The sequence below is a fragment of the Apodemus sylvaticus genome, chromosome 7 (assembly GCF_947179515.1).
Source record: "Apodemus sylvaticus chromosome 7, mApoSyl1.1, whole genome shotgun sequence".
In the NCBI taxonomy this organism is placed as follows: Eukaryota; Metazoa; Chordata; class Mammalia; order Rodentia; family Muridae; genus Apodemus; species Apodemus sylvaticus.
This window is the reverse complement of record NC_067478.1, coordinates 70,245,302-70,262,241: the sequence shown is the minus strand read 5'-3', so window position 1 is coordinate 70,262,241 and position 16,940 is coordinate 70,245,302. Positions and strand designations below refer to the sequence as shown.

General features: G+C 52.7%; 1 protein-coding gene across 1 annotated transcript in view; it reads left to right on the top strand.

Moving 5' to 3' along the window:
- The window catches only part of Hcn4 (hyperpolarization activated cyclic nucleotide gated potassium channel 4), a 36,888-nt gene that overhangs the window by 10,357 nt on the left and 9,591 nt on the right, over window positions 1-16,940 (top strand). Inside the window, exon 2 of the mRNA XM_052188175.1 lies at window positions 9,653-10,076. Within this exon, the coding sequence (XP_052044135.1) occupies window positions 9,653-10,076 (424 nt within the window). The remainder of the gene's footprint in view (window positions 1-9,652; window positions 10,077-16,940) is intronic.

Below are 16,940 nucleotides of genomic sequence, written 5' to 3'. Positions count from 1 at the left end.
CCCATGGGCCACTAGGACTGTCAGCTATGAAAGTGGCCGTTCCAGCCTCGGAGGCTCTCGGAAGGCAGCATCTAGACAGGCCCAGGCCAGTGTGGGACTCAAAGGCCAGTCTAGCTGGTGGACTTAGCTGAGGCTTACTTCTGTGGTCTCTCTTCTCTGTGTGAATAGGAGAAGGAAGAGGATTGCATTTTAGCAAGGTCCCAAGGCCTGGGTGGTGGCTACTGCAGGGTCCCCAAGGTGTTTATGTAATCTGGCCTCTCCAGAATGAAGCTAGGCATGAAACACCCTGTCTCCATCCACTTTCTACTGCTATGATAAATACCATGGCCAAAAGCCACACAGGGAGGAAGGGTTTATTTGGCTCACGGTGTCGACATCACAGTCCACCATAAAGGGAAGTCAGGGCAGGAGCTGAAGCTGGAGCCTGGAGACAGGAGCTGATGCAGAGGCTGTGAGGAGTGCTGCTGACTGGGTTTGCTCCTCGTGGCTTGTCTGGTCTGTTTTCTTTAATGTAACCTAGGACCACTTGTCTCAGGGGTCGTCCCACCCACACTGAGCTGGGCCCTCCCATATCAACCGTTAATCAAGAAAATGCCCCATAGACTTGCCTAAAGGCAATATAAGGGGAACATTTTCTCAACTGAAGTTCTCTCTTCCCAGATGACCCCAGCTTGAGTGAAGTTGACAAAACACTGGCAGGCACCCCCCCCTCCACACACACACACTTCCTTGTGCTCCTCAGTCTAGGAGCCCAAGTGGTAGACTTCTCTAAGGGCCCTCTGGCCTGAAGCATTTGCTGTGGTATATCCCCACCTTGTCTCAAGCCTGCATTAACTCCCTAGGGCCCTAGTCACATTCTGACTCCTCTGAATCCGTCTTTCCCCATACAGGTTGTTATAAATCAGAACCATGAAAATCAGGCTCGGAGGGAACTCAGGGAGCTCAGGCTCCTTGTTAAGATAGTTTCCTGAGGAGAACTGCAGATCCATCTAGCCCCAGGCCCTCAGAGCCCACGTACCCCAGTGGCATCCTTACCTCAACTAACTTACCTCAGCAGAATCAGGGTGTACAGCAAAAGTTTGCTTTCTGGGTCCTCCCTACCATCACTACTGTGGTCCAAAGCCATTGGAGACCTTGGTGCAACTCGAGTGCATTTTCTCCTTCACCCTGGTCGGCCTTCTTGCAAGGGCAGGTGAGGCCAGGTTCCTAGTTTCCCTTGGGGGCAGGGCGGTGCTCAGGTGCTATTCTATAACAATGCCTATTTTTGTCCCAAGCTCCTGAATGGTAGATCAGGAGCGGTACTTGAGTCTTTGATTCTTGTGAGTATATCCAAGTTTGTTAAGTGTTGGTCCCTCCCCATTTTCTTTAGGTCTTCTTTTGTTCGGTGGACCGTGAGGATGCTGGGTGGCCAGCCTGAGGGAGTTCAGCATCCTGAAACCTTGGAGTGTTGTAGAGCAAGCAGAAGTATCTTGCTGTGCAGTTTGGTGTGTGTGAGTCTCTGTGTGTACACACATATGCATGTACATATATTCTAGTTTGTGTCTGTGTACAGAGAACTCAGTCTCCGAGAAAAGCAATGGGATATCACCTCAAAGTGCCCCCAGCAGCGGGGCTAGGAGAAGAATACAAGTCAGTGAGAGGTGCAGGTACAGTCGGTTCCCAGGGAAATCTACAATTCCCGTTACTCCCGAAGCTCCCAGAAGAATCCTAGCTTCTGGGCCTGCCTTCCATACAGGCCTCAGGCTGAGGCTGCCGGGCCGCACTTCCTTTTCTTCCTCCAGGCTCTGCCCGATACCCAGCCTCTCTGACCTCTATGGTGCCTTCAGCGAGCCTGGCCTTGTCCTCTCTGTGTACTGATGGTGGTGGGGAATCTGAGGAGGGCCGTGAGACACGGGAACCACAGCAGCTTAGAGACACAAAGAGAACTGAGACCCTTGGGCTCCTGCCTCTGCTCTCCTACTGTGTCCAGGCCCCAGCACTGATCCCTGCACACATGCAGCCTCCTACCCTCTGCTCCTCTTTGAGGCTGTAGTAACCAGCAGGCCACACTGCCCTCTGCTTTCCCTTTGAGCCTTGGCTGATCTCTCTTCTGGCAGGCACAGCCTCTGCGCCGCAGAATCAAATAAGCTGCATCTTCTTTCCCTGCGTAGGTGACCTTTGCCATTGAGTTCGTCTCTATGTCATCTGTCCCCATGGGGTGGGTCAGCCCATCTCTCAGAAAGAGTGCTGCATGAGGTAAAATGGGGTTCCCAGGGTCCCACAACTCCCAGGCTAGGCCCTGTGTTTTGTTGGCCCAGAATGATGATGGTGGTGACAATGGCCAGCATGTGCTGGTTATGTACACTCTATAATGTGTTAGGATCGTATCTCAGGAGCTGCGGGTGCCGCTCAATTGACAGAGCGCTTGCCTGGCATACACAAAACCCTGGGTCCATTCCCTGATACTACTGGCGTGGTGGCACACACCCCTAATACCAGTACTTGGCACAGGTAGAGGTCTGAGGGCCAGAAGTTCAAAATCATTCCAACCTGGGCTACAAGAAACTCTGTCTAAAACAGGGAAATTAGAGTATCTTAGGTAATTCCAACATGGAACTTGTCAACAACACAGATGTCAGGCCCTATCCTCACCTGCTGGAGCCCAGACCTTGAGCAGACACCCAGGTGCCTATATCCCATAGCTAAAGGCTCTTCGTCTGGAAGGGGTGGGCCAGTCATAGCCCACAGCTTGCCTTGTGCCCCTGAGTGGCTGACGCCAGCCCTCACTCTATTATGAGGGGTGAGGACTTTAGCCTAACTAGTGAGGAACCTTAGAAGAGACAAGGACTAAAGGGTCATTCAGGGACCTTTGAGAACAAAACAATTGTTACTCAAGTGACTGATGGTTGTGGAAACATTAGAAAAGCATACTCAGACCCACAGCCCAAGCCCAGCTGGCAGCCCTTGGTTGTGAGTCTGTGTCTGCAGCAGCCGAGGCAGCTGGGAGCAGCTACCTGGGAGCCCTGTGATTCTGAGTCAGAGATTTTTGAGGTGGGTTAAAAATAGAGCCCTGGTGGCCAGGCGGGGGTGGGAGGAAAAGAGCAGTCTCTCCACTTTTGTGGGGAGACCCTGGGGCCTGAGGGGGGCTGGGCAGGAAGGAGCTGGTGGAGGGAGTCTGCTCCCCTCGGGGGAGGCCTGTGCTGAGAGGGTGATGGCAGATGAAGAGTCATCTCTGACTGGGTGAGCTTGACATGTAAGCCCAGGACAGAGGCCAGCAGGGTCTCCTCCTCGCCAGCAGCCAATCAGCAGGTGACTGGGATGTGAGAGGAAGGAGGAGGGCAGCAAACAGGAGCCTGGACAGAGAGAGTGAGGGTGGCAGGGGCTCTGCCATGGTGGTCTGCAGGCTGGACTCCTGGCTCTGGCTGTAGACTTTATAGAGCTTAAAATAAAAGCTGAGCTGGGGCTGCCGCTCCGTTTGTAGAGCGAGTCAAGCATGCATGAGACCCTGGGTTCAATCCCCGGAGCAGCGCAAAGCCAGGCTTGCCATTACATGCCTGCAACCCCTTTGTTCACTCTGGAGGTGGAAGCAGGATGTTCAAGGTCATCCTCTGCTCTATGTCCCAAGGGAGTCTAGCCTGGGCTACATGAGACCGCTGGGAAAGGATGCCTGGAGAGGGAGGTACTAAGGAGGTGGGCAAGAGAGAGTCCCTGGAGAGGGGAACCCTGGCTTCCAGAAGCAGGTGAAGGAGCCACAGGCTCCTTGTTTAGAAAGAAAAGAAGAGAATAGGTGAAGAAGTCTGGTGGCAGAAAGGGCGGGGACATTCTGGCGGCTTATCCCTTCTCTGTGGAGTTGAAGGGGCTGTGGTGTCTGCTAGAGGGAGGGGCATGAGGTGACCTCAGAGTTTCTGGAGGAGGGGCCATGGGTGGGTGGGCGGCATCCACTGTGGTCTCCTGGAAGGTCCTGGCAGGGCAGAGTGCCCACCTGAGAGTGGGGACAGGAGTTGCTCAGGAGCTTAGCTGTCTGGCCTAATGGGTGAGCATTTCTTGCTGCGCCACATGCAGGCATGGAAAGAAAGATCCTCCTCTGGGCCAGGGCCGTGTTTTTGTGAAGATTGTTCCAGAAAGGTTGGCATGAGATGTTCTTAGCAAAGGGAGGGCTGGACCATCGCATCTGGGACGGGCAGCTCTTTGGGGGAGAGTCTGAAGAGTCAGCAGACTGCAGCTCTGGGACCCTGAAGCTAACTAACCAGGCATAACTGCAGAGAGCAGGGGAGAGGGAGGATGGAGAGGCCTTCACACGGGGCATGCCAGGCTGGGGGCAATTGCAGGTGCTCATGTGTAAGAGGGGTCCTTAGCATTGGGGCTTCTAGCTCCCAAGAGCCTGGGCCTGTCTGCACTCACAGCACAGAGCAGAAGTCACCAAGGGTGGTGGCAGGACAGAGTGGAATGGAAGGTTGCAAACCAGGTGCCAGGATTGCCACGGTCCCCATGGGTGGCAGATGGAAGCTGGAGGGTGGCCAAGAGATGACAGGATGCCCAAAGGATCTGGTCGGCATTTCTACCCGCCGCAGGCAGTGACGGCGGGAAGCAGGAGAGGATGCTGATTCACCCCGACCTTGAGGTGTGAGGGGCTCTGGGGAGAACGACGGTCTAGGTTCATTAACTGGGATGTGGATGGATCAGCGAGTGAGGAAGGAATCATGGAAGAGCGTATGGTAAAGAGTTTGGAGGAGGGTGGGAAGGGGAAACAGAGTTTGCAAGTAAAAAAATACCACTAGCCTAACTTCTACTTCTATGGAATTGTGAAGTGCAGGACTCCGGAGTCGCACTGTTTGCTCTTGAATTCTTGATCCACTATGTATATAGCAAAGTTCTCAACTTACTCAGCCTCAGTCTCCTTGTCATAAAATGGGCACAACCAGTGTCTGCTTCTTAGTGTCTCTGTGAGGACAAAGCAACATAATCCCCATACAGATTAGTGCCCAGCTGGTAGCGGGTGCCTAACAACTGCTGACTGCTGTCCTGTGTCTCACCCGTCTGTCACCATGGGACAGTTCCTTTGCTGAACAGGAAAACTGGCAGACAGTGTATGATTGAAGGAGATTGTCCCAGCTCTCCTCGCTTTCCCAAGACATGGAGACTCCTGTGGTTTGTTGAAGGGCTAGCGAGGAGGTGGGAAGTCAAGGATGGAGGAAGAGTGGGCATCTGCTAACATATGCAGGCCCAAGGCAGGGAGCGCACGTCAACCTCGTGAAGATGAAGATTTGGGGCCTTGGATAAGGGGAAAGACTTCTAAAGCTGATGGCTACAGAGGAACAAGGCTGGGAGGGGAGACTCGGGGGTCCTGTTGGCTACTGTGAAGGAGCTGAGGGAAAGAAGAGGAAAGCAGGGGCTGGGTTACCATAGTACGGAGCTTAGGCCTTCTGTCTTACAGGTTCCCGTAGGATTCAGGCCAGTGGTAGCTTGCTCGTGACCTGGAAAGATAATGCAGGGGTCATGTGTATTGGAGACAGACAATGGAGGATGGGGACCATGTAGGAGGTGGGGCAAAGGCATAGAGATTCAGATTTAGGTCAGAAAGGGCAACTTGAGGCAGCATCCCAGGAAGCCAGAGAAGAGCTGGTAACTTCTGAGGGGTTTGTGAGGGCAGGCCACATAAGAGAGGTCTGCAGAGAGCAACTGAGACGTTGTGAGCCCTGGCTGCCAGGACAGAAATGCAGATTGTACCTTTCCGCTTAGAGGACGATGCTGAGTTCAGCTGTGTACTCACTGGGTGTAGAGACAGCTGGCCCTCCAGGTGGGCACATTCTGCAGGCAGGTGGGAAGGCAGGTCGGGTGCTAGGAGGGGGGTGGGGCTTAGAGCAGGAGCCATCTGCACACAGGAGTAGAAAGAGACAGGGTGCTGCTTAACACGGTGGAGGGCCAGCACTGAAGGCAGCATCCAGGGACCCTGGGCTGAGACAAAGACCAGGGAGCCTGCAGCCTGCTAAGAGCTGAAGCCAGGGCTCAAGCTGGCCAAGACCTTAGGTTAGAGGTTAAAGAGGCCCAGGGGAGGGAGCTGTCCGGATGAACATGGAATGATGGGAAACATCTGAATGGCTAGACGAAGGCATCCTCTGCTGTACAGCTGACAGGATTCCCCGGGGATATCATTTGTGCCAAAAATGTATCCACGTGGGTGTTGCTGAAGGTGGGTGTAGGAATGAAGGCAACATGGAGACACAGATAAGTGTTTACAAAACTCAGGCGTGCATGCATGTTTGCATATGCAATGTGTGGTGCACACACACATGTGTGCGTTTGTGGTCACAGGCAAGCATGAGCTTGTGAGGAAACAAGGGAGCTAGAGGAAGCTATCTTCATCAGCCCACATGGAAGGAGTGGGTCCTTTGTCTAGTCTCTGGGTTCAAGGTCAGGAGTTGCCGTCTTCTCTGCCCTCATCCCCATGGAAGGCAGCCCCTTCCCCTCAGCCACCCAATGAAGTAATATAGACAACAGAGTAGAGGGCTGTCTACCTATCTGCTGTCCCTCAGCCCTTCTACACATCAGTGCTGGACCCTCAATGTCAGCTTCTAGAATTCCACTCCCCACCATCTGCCTGATCCAAACAGGAGGTGAAGCCTGCCGTGAAGGGGAGACAGGCCTGACATCCTGGGACTGAACCAGAGCCCAGCTCTTGCTTTCTGACGGGGCCCATCGGCACTGGAAGGGAGAACGGCATTATAGAGACCAGGCCTCTAATTCTGGCATGTGCCAGCTTCAGAGCGTCTTGGTCTGGCTGCCCATTGCTTCTCTACCACAGCATGGTGCCTGCCCCATGGTTGGCTGTCTTGGACTGTGATGTCATTTCTGAGTGGTTCGAGGGACAGTGGGTGCTGTGAGAACATTCTGCATCTAGTTTGTGGCTTCAGAAATTCCACTGTTCCTTGGACTTTCGTTTTCCCCCTTCTGAAGGATAGGTACAGCTGTTCCTGGCCAACTGACTGACTGATCAGGTGACTTAATCCTGGAGAGATCTGCTGTGCTCTCACCCAGGCCAGACCTCAGGAGGCCTTGATATCAGGAAGCTCCGTCCTCTCAGTTTTTCTCAACAATCCTTTCTTCTCCAGTGTCTAGGGCAGGGGTGCACCTACCTTGGTAGGACCCTCTCCACTGTGGCACAGTACCAGGAAGGTTCATCTGCCCCTACACCCTGCAGAGCTGCCTACCCCAACCCGCCCACCCAAGCCCGTATTATGCAGGGAGTTTACTGACCTCTGAATCTTGCCTCTGCTCCTCATTAGCCGCATGGCCCCAAGCGAATGCTTCCCTTTGAGCCTCAGTGTTATCATCTGTAAAACACAGACAGAAGTAGCTGTAGTACTGTTGTGAGGGTTAAATGATTTAATTCACAGAAAGCACAAAGTTAAGCAGTAAATCCTCGTGCAGCAAGCATTTGGGGGCTCTTTACGAATAAAGACTTTTCTGTCTTCAAGGAGCCACCAACACAAAATGCTAATCACAAGAAAGACTCACTTGAGACACTTCTGGCCACCCAGACTTGGGGGGTGTAGAGAGGGTGGTATACACTGAAGATGCCAGCAGGGAAGCTGTTGCCAAGTTCCCCTGGCTGGACCTGCAGACTGGGGCTGGCAGGCGTGACGGACACTGTCCATGGTTCTGAACACAATTTTGGGCTTAGTTCAGAGATTTGTGCAACCATCTGGCAAAGAGCGTAGAGACATTGTCTGCAAGACCAAGGGCAGTTCCCAGAGCCTGAATCCTCTCACCTTCCCAGTGTGGTCGCCAAGAGCCACCTCTTCAGATCCCAGCTGCATGGATGGCTCTTAGATCCCAAGGCTTACCCTCCAAAGGGATCGTGTTCCTTGAAGTCAAGGTATCTGGATGCTGAAGCAATAGTTGCTGCCACCTGATCAGTCAGGTTCTGTGGTCCCTGGCTCCTGCCAATGCCTCTCCTGTTTATTACAGGTTCCCCCTTGGTTTTCGTCCCATTGGAAGTTTTGCTTCAGCAAATCCCTGGAGGGTGTGTCTTCCACCTCTCATGTCTTTTCTGCCAGTTGATTAATTGAAGCTATTTATTTACTCATTCAATAATATAGGGCCTGGGTCAGGACATTTTACTGCACTTGAGTTTATTTTATTCGTGTGGCAACTTTTGCTGGCGAGGCATGTGAGTCACTCCCCTGAGCAGATGAGAAAAACTGAGGCAGGAGAGTGAGTAGAGCTGGAGCAGATGCAAGGCTGGCTATCCCTAGAACTCTACCCACCGCCACCCCACCCCACCCCCGACCCCGCGACCAGAGCATGATTTGCCCCTCACAGAGCTCCGGGATTGCTTCGGGACAGGAGAAGGAAGTGCCAATACTCCAGCCTCAGCCCAGATCAGCCAGGAATATCTGCAAACTCAAGATTGAAACAGTTAGTCAGAATGTAAGGAAATGGGTGGTTTTGCCTCATGCAATTTAGTTTTATGAAGACCACTAAATGCAAACATTCTCCTGTTAATTACTGTCTTGAATTTGGTCTGTAATTGAGGGAACTGGAGCCGGGGAGGGGGGTGGTGTAGAAATCCGCTGGAGTGGCAGGCATGCTGAAGTCAGCATTCCCAGCCGCTTTGCACCCAATCTGTTAATTTTAGAAACTCCTCTAGCCTGGGTATATTATTAGATTTATGTACGAAGGGCCACATGGCCCTAAGTGGCACCTCTCTGGAACAGCATTTCTGTTTGTTTGTTTTCCCCAGGAGATGAAATGAAAAGGAATGATGGCTGTGTGTGTGTGTGTGTGTGTGTGTACACATGGATGTTTGCATGCTGTGTGTATGAATGGGGATACCCAGATGTGGCTTCTAATAAGTACATACAACTCTCTTTGGATGACTGGTGTGTAGCTGGGCACAGTGTACCCAGATCAAGAACACCCTGGAGGAGCTGGACCCACAACTCACTGGTGGATGTGGTGTTCTTTACAGAAATGTATGAAGGCTGTGTAACATTCCCGTATCAATGTGCAAACTGGGCAGAGAGATGATGAGGCATTTCCTGGTTAAGGGGGATATTAGAGAGCCAACGTGAGAGTCACATGAGAGTCAACATGAGAGTCACAATTATAGGACTCTACACAGTGAGGAAACTTGGGACTAGAATGAGGAACCTTGGACCCGCTTAATGTCACTTAAGATGTCAGTGACAGAATCAAGCTGGAGCTAAAGCCTCTGCCTCCCAGGCACCTGGTGGGTGACTGGATGTCCCTGTTCTCTGATCATTCTTAGTGGCATGGCTGTCAGCCTATCTCAGCCACAGCTAAACCTCAGGGAACATGAGGGCAGCCTGGCCTGAGCCTGGAGAAGGTGATGTGAGTTGCTTTTGTCACTAAAGTAGTCTCCTATTCATTCCCAGAGGTCACTGTTCAGTTGTGTTCCAGGTTGCCTCTGGCTGGGGAGTAGACGGGGTGAGGAAGGGATAAGCCTGGGAAACTCCCGGAACCCAGAGAGAGGGTACCTGGTGAATGAGGAGCCTCTGCCTGTGTCGTGCCCTGTGTTTACAGCCTCCACACCTTGCCCTGATGCTCACACACCCGTCTCCCAGAGTGTCTCAGAATCCCCAGATTCCCCCCTGTGTCTGTAGCCTGCCCATGCCCTCCTGGTGACTGATCTTTTTGTCACTCTGGGCAGATTTTACTGGGACCTGACAATGCTGTTGCTGATGGTGGGGAATCTGATCATCATCCCTGTGGGCATCACCTTCTTCAAGGATGAGAACACCACACCCTGGATTGTCTTCAACGTGGTGTCAGACACGTTTTTCCTCATTGACTTGGTCCTTAACTTCCGCACGGGGATCGTGGTGGAGGACAACACGGAAATCATCCTTGACCCACAGCGGATTAAGATGAAGTACCTGAAGAGCTGGTTTGTGGTGGATTTCATCTCCTCCATCCCTGTCGACTACATCTTCCTTATAGTGGAGACTCGCATTGACTCGGAGGTGTACAAAACCGCCAGGGCTCTGCGCATCGTCCGCTTCACCAAGATCCTCAGCCTCCTGCGCCTCTTGCGGCTTTCCCGCCTCATTCGATATATTCATCAGTGGGAAGAGGTGAGTGGCTGGACAGACGCTTCCGTGGGAGGGCTGGTCCCTGCCAAGGAGGCAGAGCCAGTGGGTACTCTCGGAGAACTGGAGATGGGTCGCGTGGCTGTAGGTGACATGCCTGCTCCAAGAGAACAAACATCAGCAGTTTTGTGTGTCCTTAGCCAGTGTTAGTTTCTATACAAAGCGTTTCACAGATCAAATTTCCCTTAAGTCTGTAACAGTCACGAAGGATACCATACTGAGGATGCTGTTGAGACTCGTGCTTTGAGATGGGGACTTTCATGAAAGTGACTTGGGAGGGGAGCATCTTATGGACAATGTGGTAAGAAAAAAGGGCAAGAGGACCGGGACAAATGAGAAGTCAGTGAGGTGAAGCGTCGAGCAAAGTCCCACGGGGAGCTCTGGGCACAGTCTCCACCATACCCCGAACATACGCTAACCAGGGAAGAGAGCTGGAAAGGTTACATTCCCTTGTCTATAAGTCCGTTGTCCAAGGCACTCTTAGGTCTTGTGCCCACAGCCAAAACAGTTTCCAGTTTCCAGCTTCCACACAAGTACTGATTGATTGTAGAAGCCAAAAGCCCCTGGGGCACTGAAGTATTGTGTACAAAACTGTAAGGAAATTCAAGAGTCCAAGGTTTCAGCTACTACACATATTAAAGTTTGAAAAGCCTCAGATGAACTAGGTAGGCCCACATCATTCGGAAGGTCCTCAACTTGCTACCTACTGGAGCACTGGCTCATAGGCAGGGAAAGGGCTGAGGTCACGGGAGCAGACACACAGATGCAGGTGACATTGCTGGGGGTTTGAGGCTGAGTAACTTAGGTCACAGTCCTTATGGCTTACAGTCCATCGTAAAGGAAGTCAGGGCAGGTGCTCAAGGCAGAAACCTGGGAGCAGAAAGGGAATCAGAGGCCACGGAGGGGTGCTGCTTCCTGGCTTGCTGCTCACGGCTGGCTTGCTCAGCTTGCTTTCTTGTGCTCCCCTCCCCCCCAGGACCACCTGCCCAGGCGTTGACCATGTGAGTTGGGCTCTTGCATATCAATAGTTAATCAAGATAATGCCCTCAAAGTTTGCTTACAGGGGACATTTTCTCAACTGAGGTTCCTTCTCTCAGGTGACTCCAGCTTGTGTCAAGTTAATAAGGACCAACCACCCCAGCTCCATACTTTGTTAGTGGTAGGGAGCAAGCAGCCTAGGCCAGAAGCTCTTTCAGGTTTGGGAGAGTGATGCCGCGTGAGACACTCACCTTGGCGTGTGGATTAGGCTGTGCTAAGCAAGCTTATTACCAAGGTGCCTCTTTCTCCTCGCGGGCCTCTCGGTTCCCAGAACCCCTGCTTGACTGGGCTGCAAGCCCTACCCTACGATCAGGTTCCAATGTCCCTGCCCTCCACCCTGCGGCAGCCTAGCTGACGGTCGGCGCAAGGCAGATTCAGGTCAGGGGTGTCATGAACACATGTGCTGCGGAAGAAGTGCCTACACCAGCTTGGCAGAAGCACTTGCAGCAGAAATCCTCTTGGGCTTGGAAAATTTGCATTATTTCTGCTGACAAAGAGAGACAATGACTGCGCCAAGGTCATAAAGTGGTCCAGGGGCAGACACGAGGTTGGATCCACTGGGTTCTCTCTGCTCCCAGCAATGTGGTTGTCCCTGCCTGGTGGAACAACACTTGAGGACTTTGGGGCTTGAGTGACATGCTAGAGCCCCCGAGTTCAATCCCCACCGCATGCTGCTTGGCCCTGTACCACCTCACATCTCTCAGCCTCATTCTTCTGATCTATAAAATCGAGTTTCAATATTTTTTTTCTTGAGGCTTTCTCATGAGGCCTGTCACAGTCAGTTATTTAACAAATGTCCCTTGTCACCAGTCTTCTTAGTAATAGTCAGAGAGGCAGGTGGCAGGGTTTATTACTCTCATTTTCCAGGTGAAGAAACTGAGGCCCGGAAGCCCCACCTGCTCCAGGCGTAATGGCCAAGGCTCCCTGTCTTCTGGTTCATGACCATGATGGGTACCTGGGTTCCATTTGGTCTGAAAGGGCCTTGCCAAAGCACAGTGTTTCTCTGTGCTTTGTCCTGGGCAGGACTCTGTGGACTCATGAGAAACAGGGAACACCAGAAGAGGGGTGCATCATGGGGGATGGAGGCCATGGTGTGTGATAGTTGTGTCTGAGGTTCCCAAGGGACATCCAGTTGTATGAAGTGTAGGTCTGAGCTCGAAGCGGAGGAGAGGAGGGGCAGCACCTCTGTGTTTGGGGAGCTGATCCACCCTCAGTGGTTGTGAAGGAAGGAGTGTGGTTTGTTTCCTACAGGAACCCAGCAGGCTTCTCCCCTTGTAGAAAACCAGGACCCAGGTAATCCCTTAAAACCCAGAGCAAACCAAAACTTTTCTGCCTGCCATAGGCCAACAGGTAGACTCCGGAGTATCAGCCGTTTTCTTTCTTTGGCATTGGTTTGGGTCACCAGACCCTATAACGCCTGGGGTCAACCTTCCTCACTGCTTAGCGGGAGCTGACAGAGGAGCATGTGGCTGGGCTAGCTGAGCCCAGGGCAGGACAAAGCCTTTCCTTTACTGTCCCAGCATCCTAGACTTCAGGAGCTCAGGCCCAGGGTGGCTGTCCCCACAGAGCTCCGGCCTGGCTGCTCTCTAGCTTCTCCAGACCTCATTAGGCAGGATGGAGCCCTCCGGGGAGACAGAGGTCCTGGGACCTGAGGCCTGTGGACCTGAACTGAACATTGCTACCCCCAAGCTGTGGGCAGGAAGGGAGATCCCAGGCAGCAGATGGACGGCTCCCGCCCCTGTACTTGCGCCCTTATCTCTCCTCCCAGCTCGGGAGGAAATTGCTTTGAGCTGTTTTCTGCCTGTGCACAGCCCAGCCAAGGGCTCCCTTGGAATTGGATTGGGGTTTCCCAGCTGACCCAAGAAACCCCATTTCTAGGACGTGTGTAGCCCACTTTACCCTCCAGGCTTCTCCCAGCCTCAGCATGCCTGGTAACCCCGTATCTACAGAAGAGAGCCGAGCAGACATAGGGGAAAAAAAGTCCTGTGTTATCTCCTTTCAAAACCCGGACTAAATTTCTTTTATGAGGGGCCTCAGTTCCCCAGGTATCAGGAGTGCATTGGTGTTTTCCCGAGGCTGAAGTGCTCAGGCCCTGGATGTCTTTCTTGAAAGTGGTGTTAGCTGACCCTGAGGGCCAGGATGTGACTGACAGGCCTTGAGGGAGGGAACCCCAGTGTCAGGCTGAGGAGTCAGCTTGCTCACAGCCCCCTGGAGAACATGTGGAATCTCAAGGCACCTGGCTCCCAGCCTCTCCTGGCTCCCCCAGTCTCTCCTGCCCCCCCCCCCAGCCTCTCCTGGCTCCCCCAGCAGGCCCCTCCTAGCTGCTCTGGAGTTTTCTCTAGACTTAGTCGCTGGGTGGGCGGAGTGGCTTCTGCTGGGCACAGGCTTCCTCTGTCCCTGGCGATCTAGGTCAGCAGCCTCCCTCAGAGCCTCTCAGAGCCAGCCTCTCCCCTCCCTCTGAGGTGTGAGCTTGTCACAGGCACGCAGGCTATTGTTAGAAACCTTGGTGGCCCCCCTTCGGATGTTCCTCCACCACAGAGGGCTTCAGCAAGCCCAGAGACCCATCCCAGAAGCCTCTTCTCCCGGAAGCCTGGAATGACAGGGTGAGTGCCTGGCCCAGGAGTTGTGCAGTCCAAGCCCCTCTTCCTGAGGGACTCCAGTTCTGTATCTCTCTCAGACTCTGATGGTTGGCACCTGTGGGAAGTGGTCCTGAAGAACTGGGGCTAGCCCCCCTGCTAATGACATCACAGGCCCCAGTGTGACCCTCAGCCCAGAGCTCCAGGCCATGCCCAGGACACCCATGCACTGGCCTCTCTTGGATCTTGACTTGTCTTTCATGTGGGTAGGGACTTGTTCATTTTATAGAGGAGAAAATAAGTCTCTGGAAAAACTTAACTAGGTTTCAAGAAGAGGCCTTAGTGGAGACTCCGTGGCAGCCTGACCCCAGTGCCTGGGGTCTGAACTGTATTACAGAGTAGTTCTGAAGGCTGTGCAGGTAGAAGAAAAGGAACCACTGTGTGTAAACTACCTACTGTGTGGCACCTTTGTCCATTATTTCACCTGGTTCCCAAGAGAGCTTTGGGTGTAGGACTCATAATTAGTGACCCGTTTCACAGATAAGAAAGCTGAGGCCCTGAGGGGTATGTCAGGACATGGAACAAGCGTTGCTTTGCCAGTGAAGTTGAAATTTTGCAGGAATGGACACAGGTTCCCAGAGTGCCAAGCATCAGAGAATGAGCTTCCCAGGCCATCTGTCAGGTGAAGCCTGCAGCGTCCTAGAGAGAAAGGTGCTCAACGCCCCAGCCAGCCAACACCGTAATAGGAGATTTTAATGAAATATAAAGAGCAAGGCAAATATTTACCTGGTGCAGCCAACTGGCAGGTGGCATGTGGCCCTAACCCACAATGGGGACAGGAATATAGAACCGTTTCTTTCAGTAATGGCCAGCCTTCTCCTTAGCAAGCATATCCTGGGTGCTGTCTCATGTTAAAGGTGTGGTAAGTGTTCTTGAATTGAGAGCACCTTCTCTCCTGACCAGCTCCCACCAGGCAGCTCTGCAGTGGCCCTGTTGGCACTCCTGGCCCTGCAGTCGTGTACCCTCAGCTACTCCACTGGCTGGCACCATGTGGTGCTCCCCCAGGCTCTGCCCACGGGGCAGGAAAAGCACTGTTATTCTTCCTGCAAAGATCAAATTAGGCTTCCTGTGACCTGTGTCTGCCCCTTTTGACTGTATATACTGTTGGGACCTGCTTACTCCCAGCTCCATCACGGTCATTGTCACCTGTCCTTAAGCTCTTCCCAGTTCTTGAGACACTACAATGTGCTGCATGCATATTAACTGTGACAAAGGAAAAACTACACAGGCCTGGCCTTGGAAGAAAGTGAGTTATGAAGAGAGTGCAGGGGAGCAGGGTCGGGATGTGGCCCTGGGAGTAAAGCAGTTGCTGTGCACATCTGCGGGCCTGAGCTCGGACCCCAGAACCCACACAAAGCCAGTGCCGTAGCTCAAGCCTGCCATCCCAGTGTTCCTACAGCCAACTGAGGCAGAGTCCGTGGAAGCGTGCAGGCAGGCTGGCGTAAACAGCAGTAAACAGGAAATCCTGTCTCAACAAGGTGGGAGTTTGGTCCCGTGGCGTCCGCACAGGTGCGTTGTGGTACATGCAGCCTTCTGAAATAAGCAAAACATCAGGCGTGCAGAAAGTATAGGCTGTGAGAAACGTGCCAGGTCTGATGGCTCTGATTACTCTGTCTTTATGACCCAGAGTAATTCGTAGAAAAGGGCAGGGATTATGGGCTGTGACAGTCTGATATTCTTTGCAGTCAGGGCCTGAGGCTTCATTTGGCTTCCATATGGTATCTGTTTATTCATTTAAGCACACACATGTGCATGCGGGCAGCCAACAGATGTTTTGCATGCCTACCCGTGCATTCCATGCAGGGACAGAGACACAAAAACCAGAGGGGGGTCGGGGGAGCTGTGGCTCCTGTTGTTGAATAGAGTCAGTGAGTCTCGTGTTGAAATAGAGAGAATAGCAGAGAAGAAATCAGTCACGGAAGAGTCCTGGTGAGTGCCGGAAGGGAGGGTCACTGGCTACTCTACATAGCATTATGGGAGACCTTTCTGTGGCAGCAGAAGGCAGGAGGTTGAGGAGCCAGAAGAAGGGCAGAGACAGATGGTTTGTCAGATGCAGTGCTGAATCCCTGTGGCCTGGGAAGAACTGTCTGGGGGCATTCAAGGACCTGAAGAAGGCCACTGTAGCCAGCGGTGAAAGGTTCTGGGCAGAATGGAGGAGATGGGATGGGAAATAGTTGAGGCCCAGGATCCTAGAGCTGTGGCCAGCAGGTTTGCAATGTGATCTGAAACATTGATAGCGGTCACTGGGCAGCTTCAAGTCAAAGGTGACACAGCCTGCTTTTTTTTTTTTTAAATTTTCATTTAAAACTTATTTTTTTCATACACTTTATTTTGATCATATTCTTGCTCCTCCCTCACCCCTCACCTCTCTACTCACCCAAATTCATGTTCTCTTTCTTTCATACCCCAAAACAGAAAAAGACAACAAAAAACATTTGCTTATCTTGAAGAGTTCAATCTAGCTGCTTGGTGGAGAGTGGGCTAGAGGGATGGCGCCTCTGCAGTATGTAGATTGTCCCTGCCCGATGTGAATAGATATGATACTTGGGTGGGTGGGGGCAATGTCTCCACAGAGGAGCCTGAAGGTCCCGTTCTTGTTGCTTGCCTGTGCAGCCAGGGACAAAGTGGCTTTAGATGTGTCCACGTGCAGATAGACAGGGGAACAGCTGGACAGGCAAGCCAATCTGTCACTGCTGTCTATTCATGTGTCCTGGGCATAACAAACAAAAAACTGGGGCATCTCTGGGGTTGAAGGGAGAACAAAAGGAGGTGTCCTTTCTTGGGTGAGGAGAGGCATTGCAGATCCCCTTTGGAGGTTTCCTGTGATGGGCCGCAGCGATACACCACAGGGAGTCCCCTAGACGGTCACACTCCACTCAGGGCACAGCAAGAGAAGTCCCCCTCTAATCAATCCATAGCCAAGAGATCCTCCACAGAATTGTGCTGCCTTAGCAAGCCAGGGGTGGGAGGAGTCAGAACACCAGCTGTGCTGGTGGCTACAGTCTGTGGGGGACATGCTGTCCAGTCTCCGTCAGGAGCCAGAGAGGGCAGCCTAGTGCCAGGCTGGCCTCTCTGTCATTTCCCTTTGGGTCCCCACTCAGTCTCCTCTGTTGCTTCTATTCCATGGCTGCTCCCAAGTCTCCTTTCCTGTGTGTGAACTGACTCTGAGCTTGGG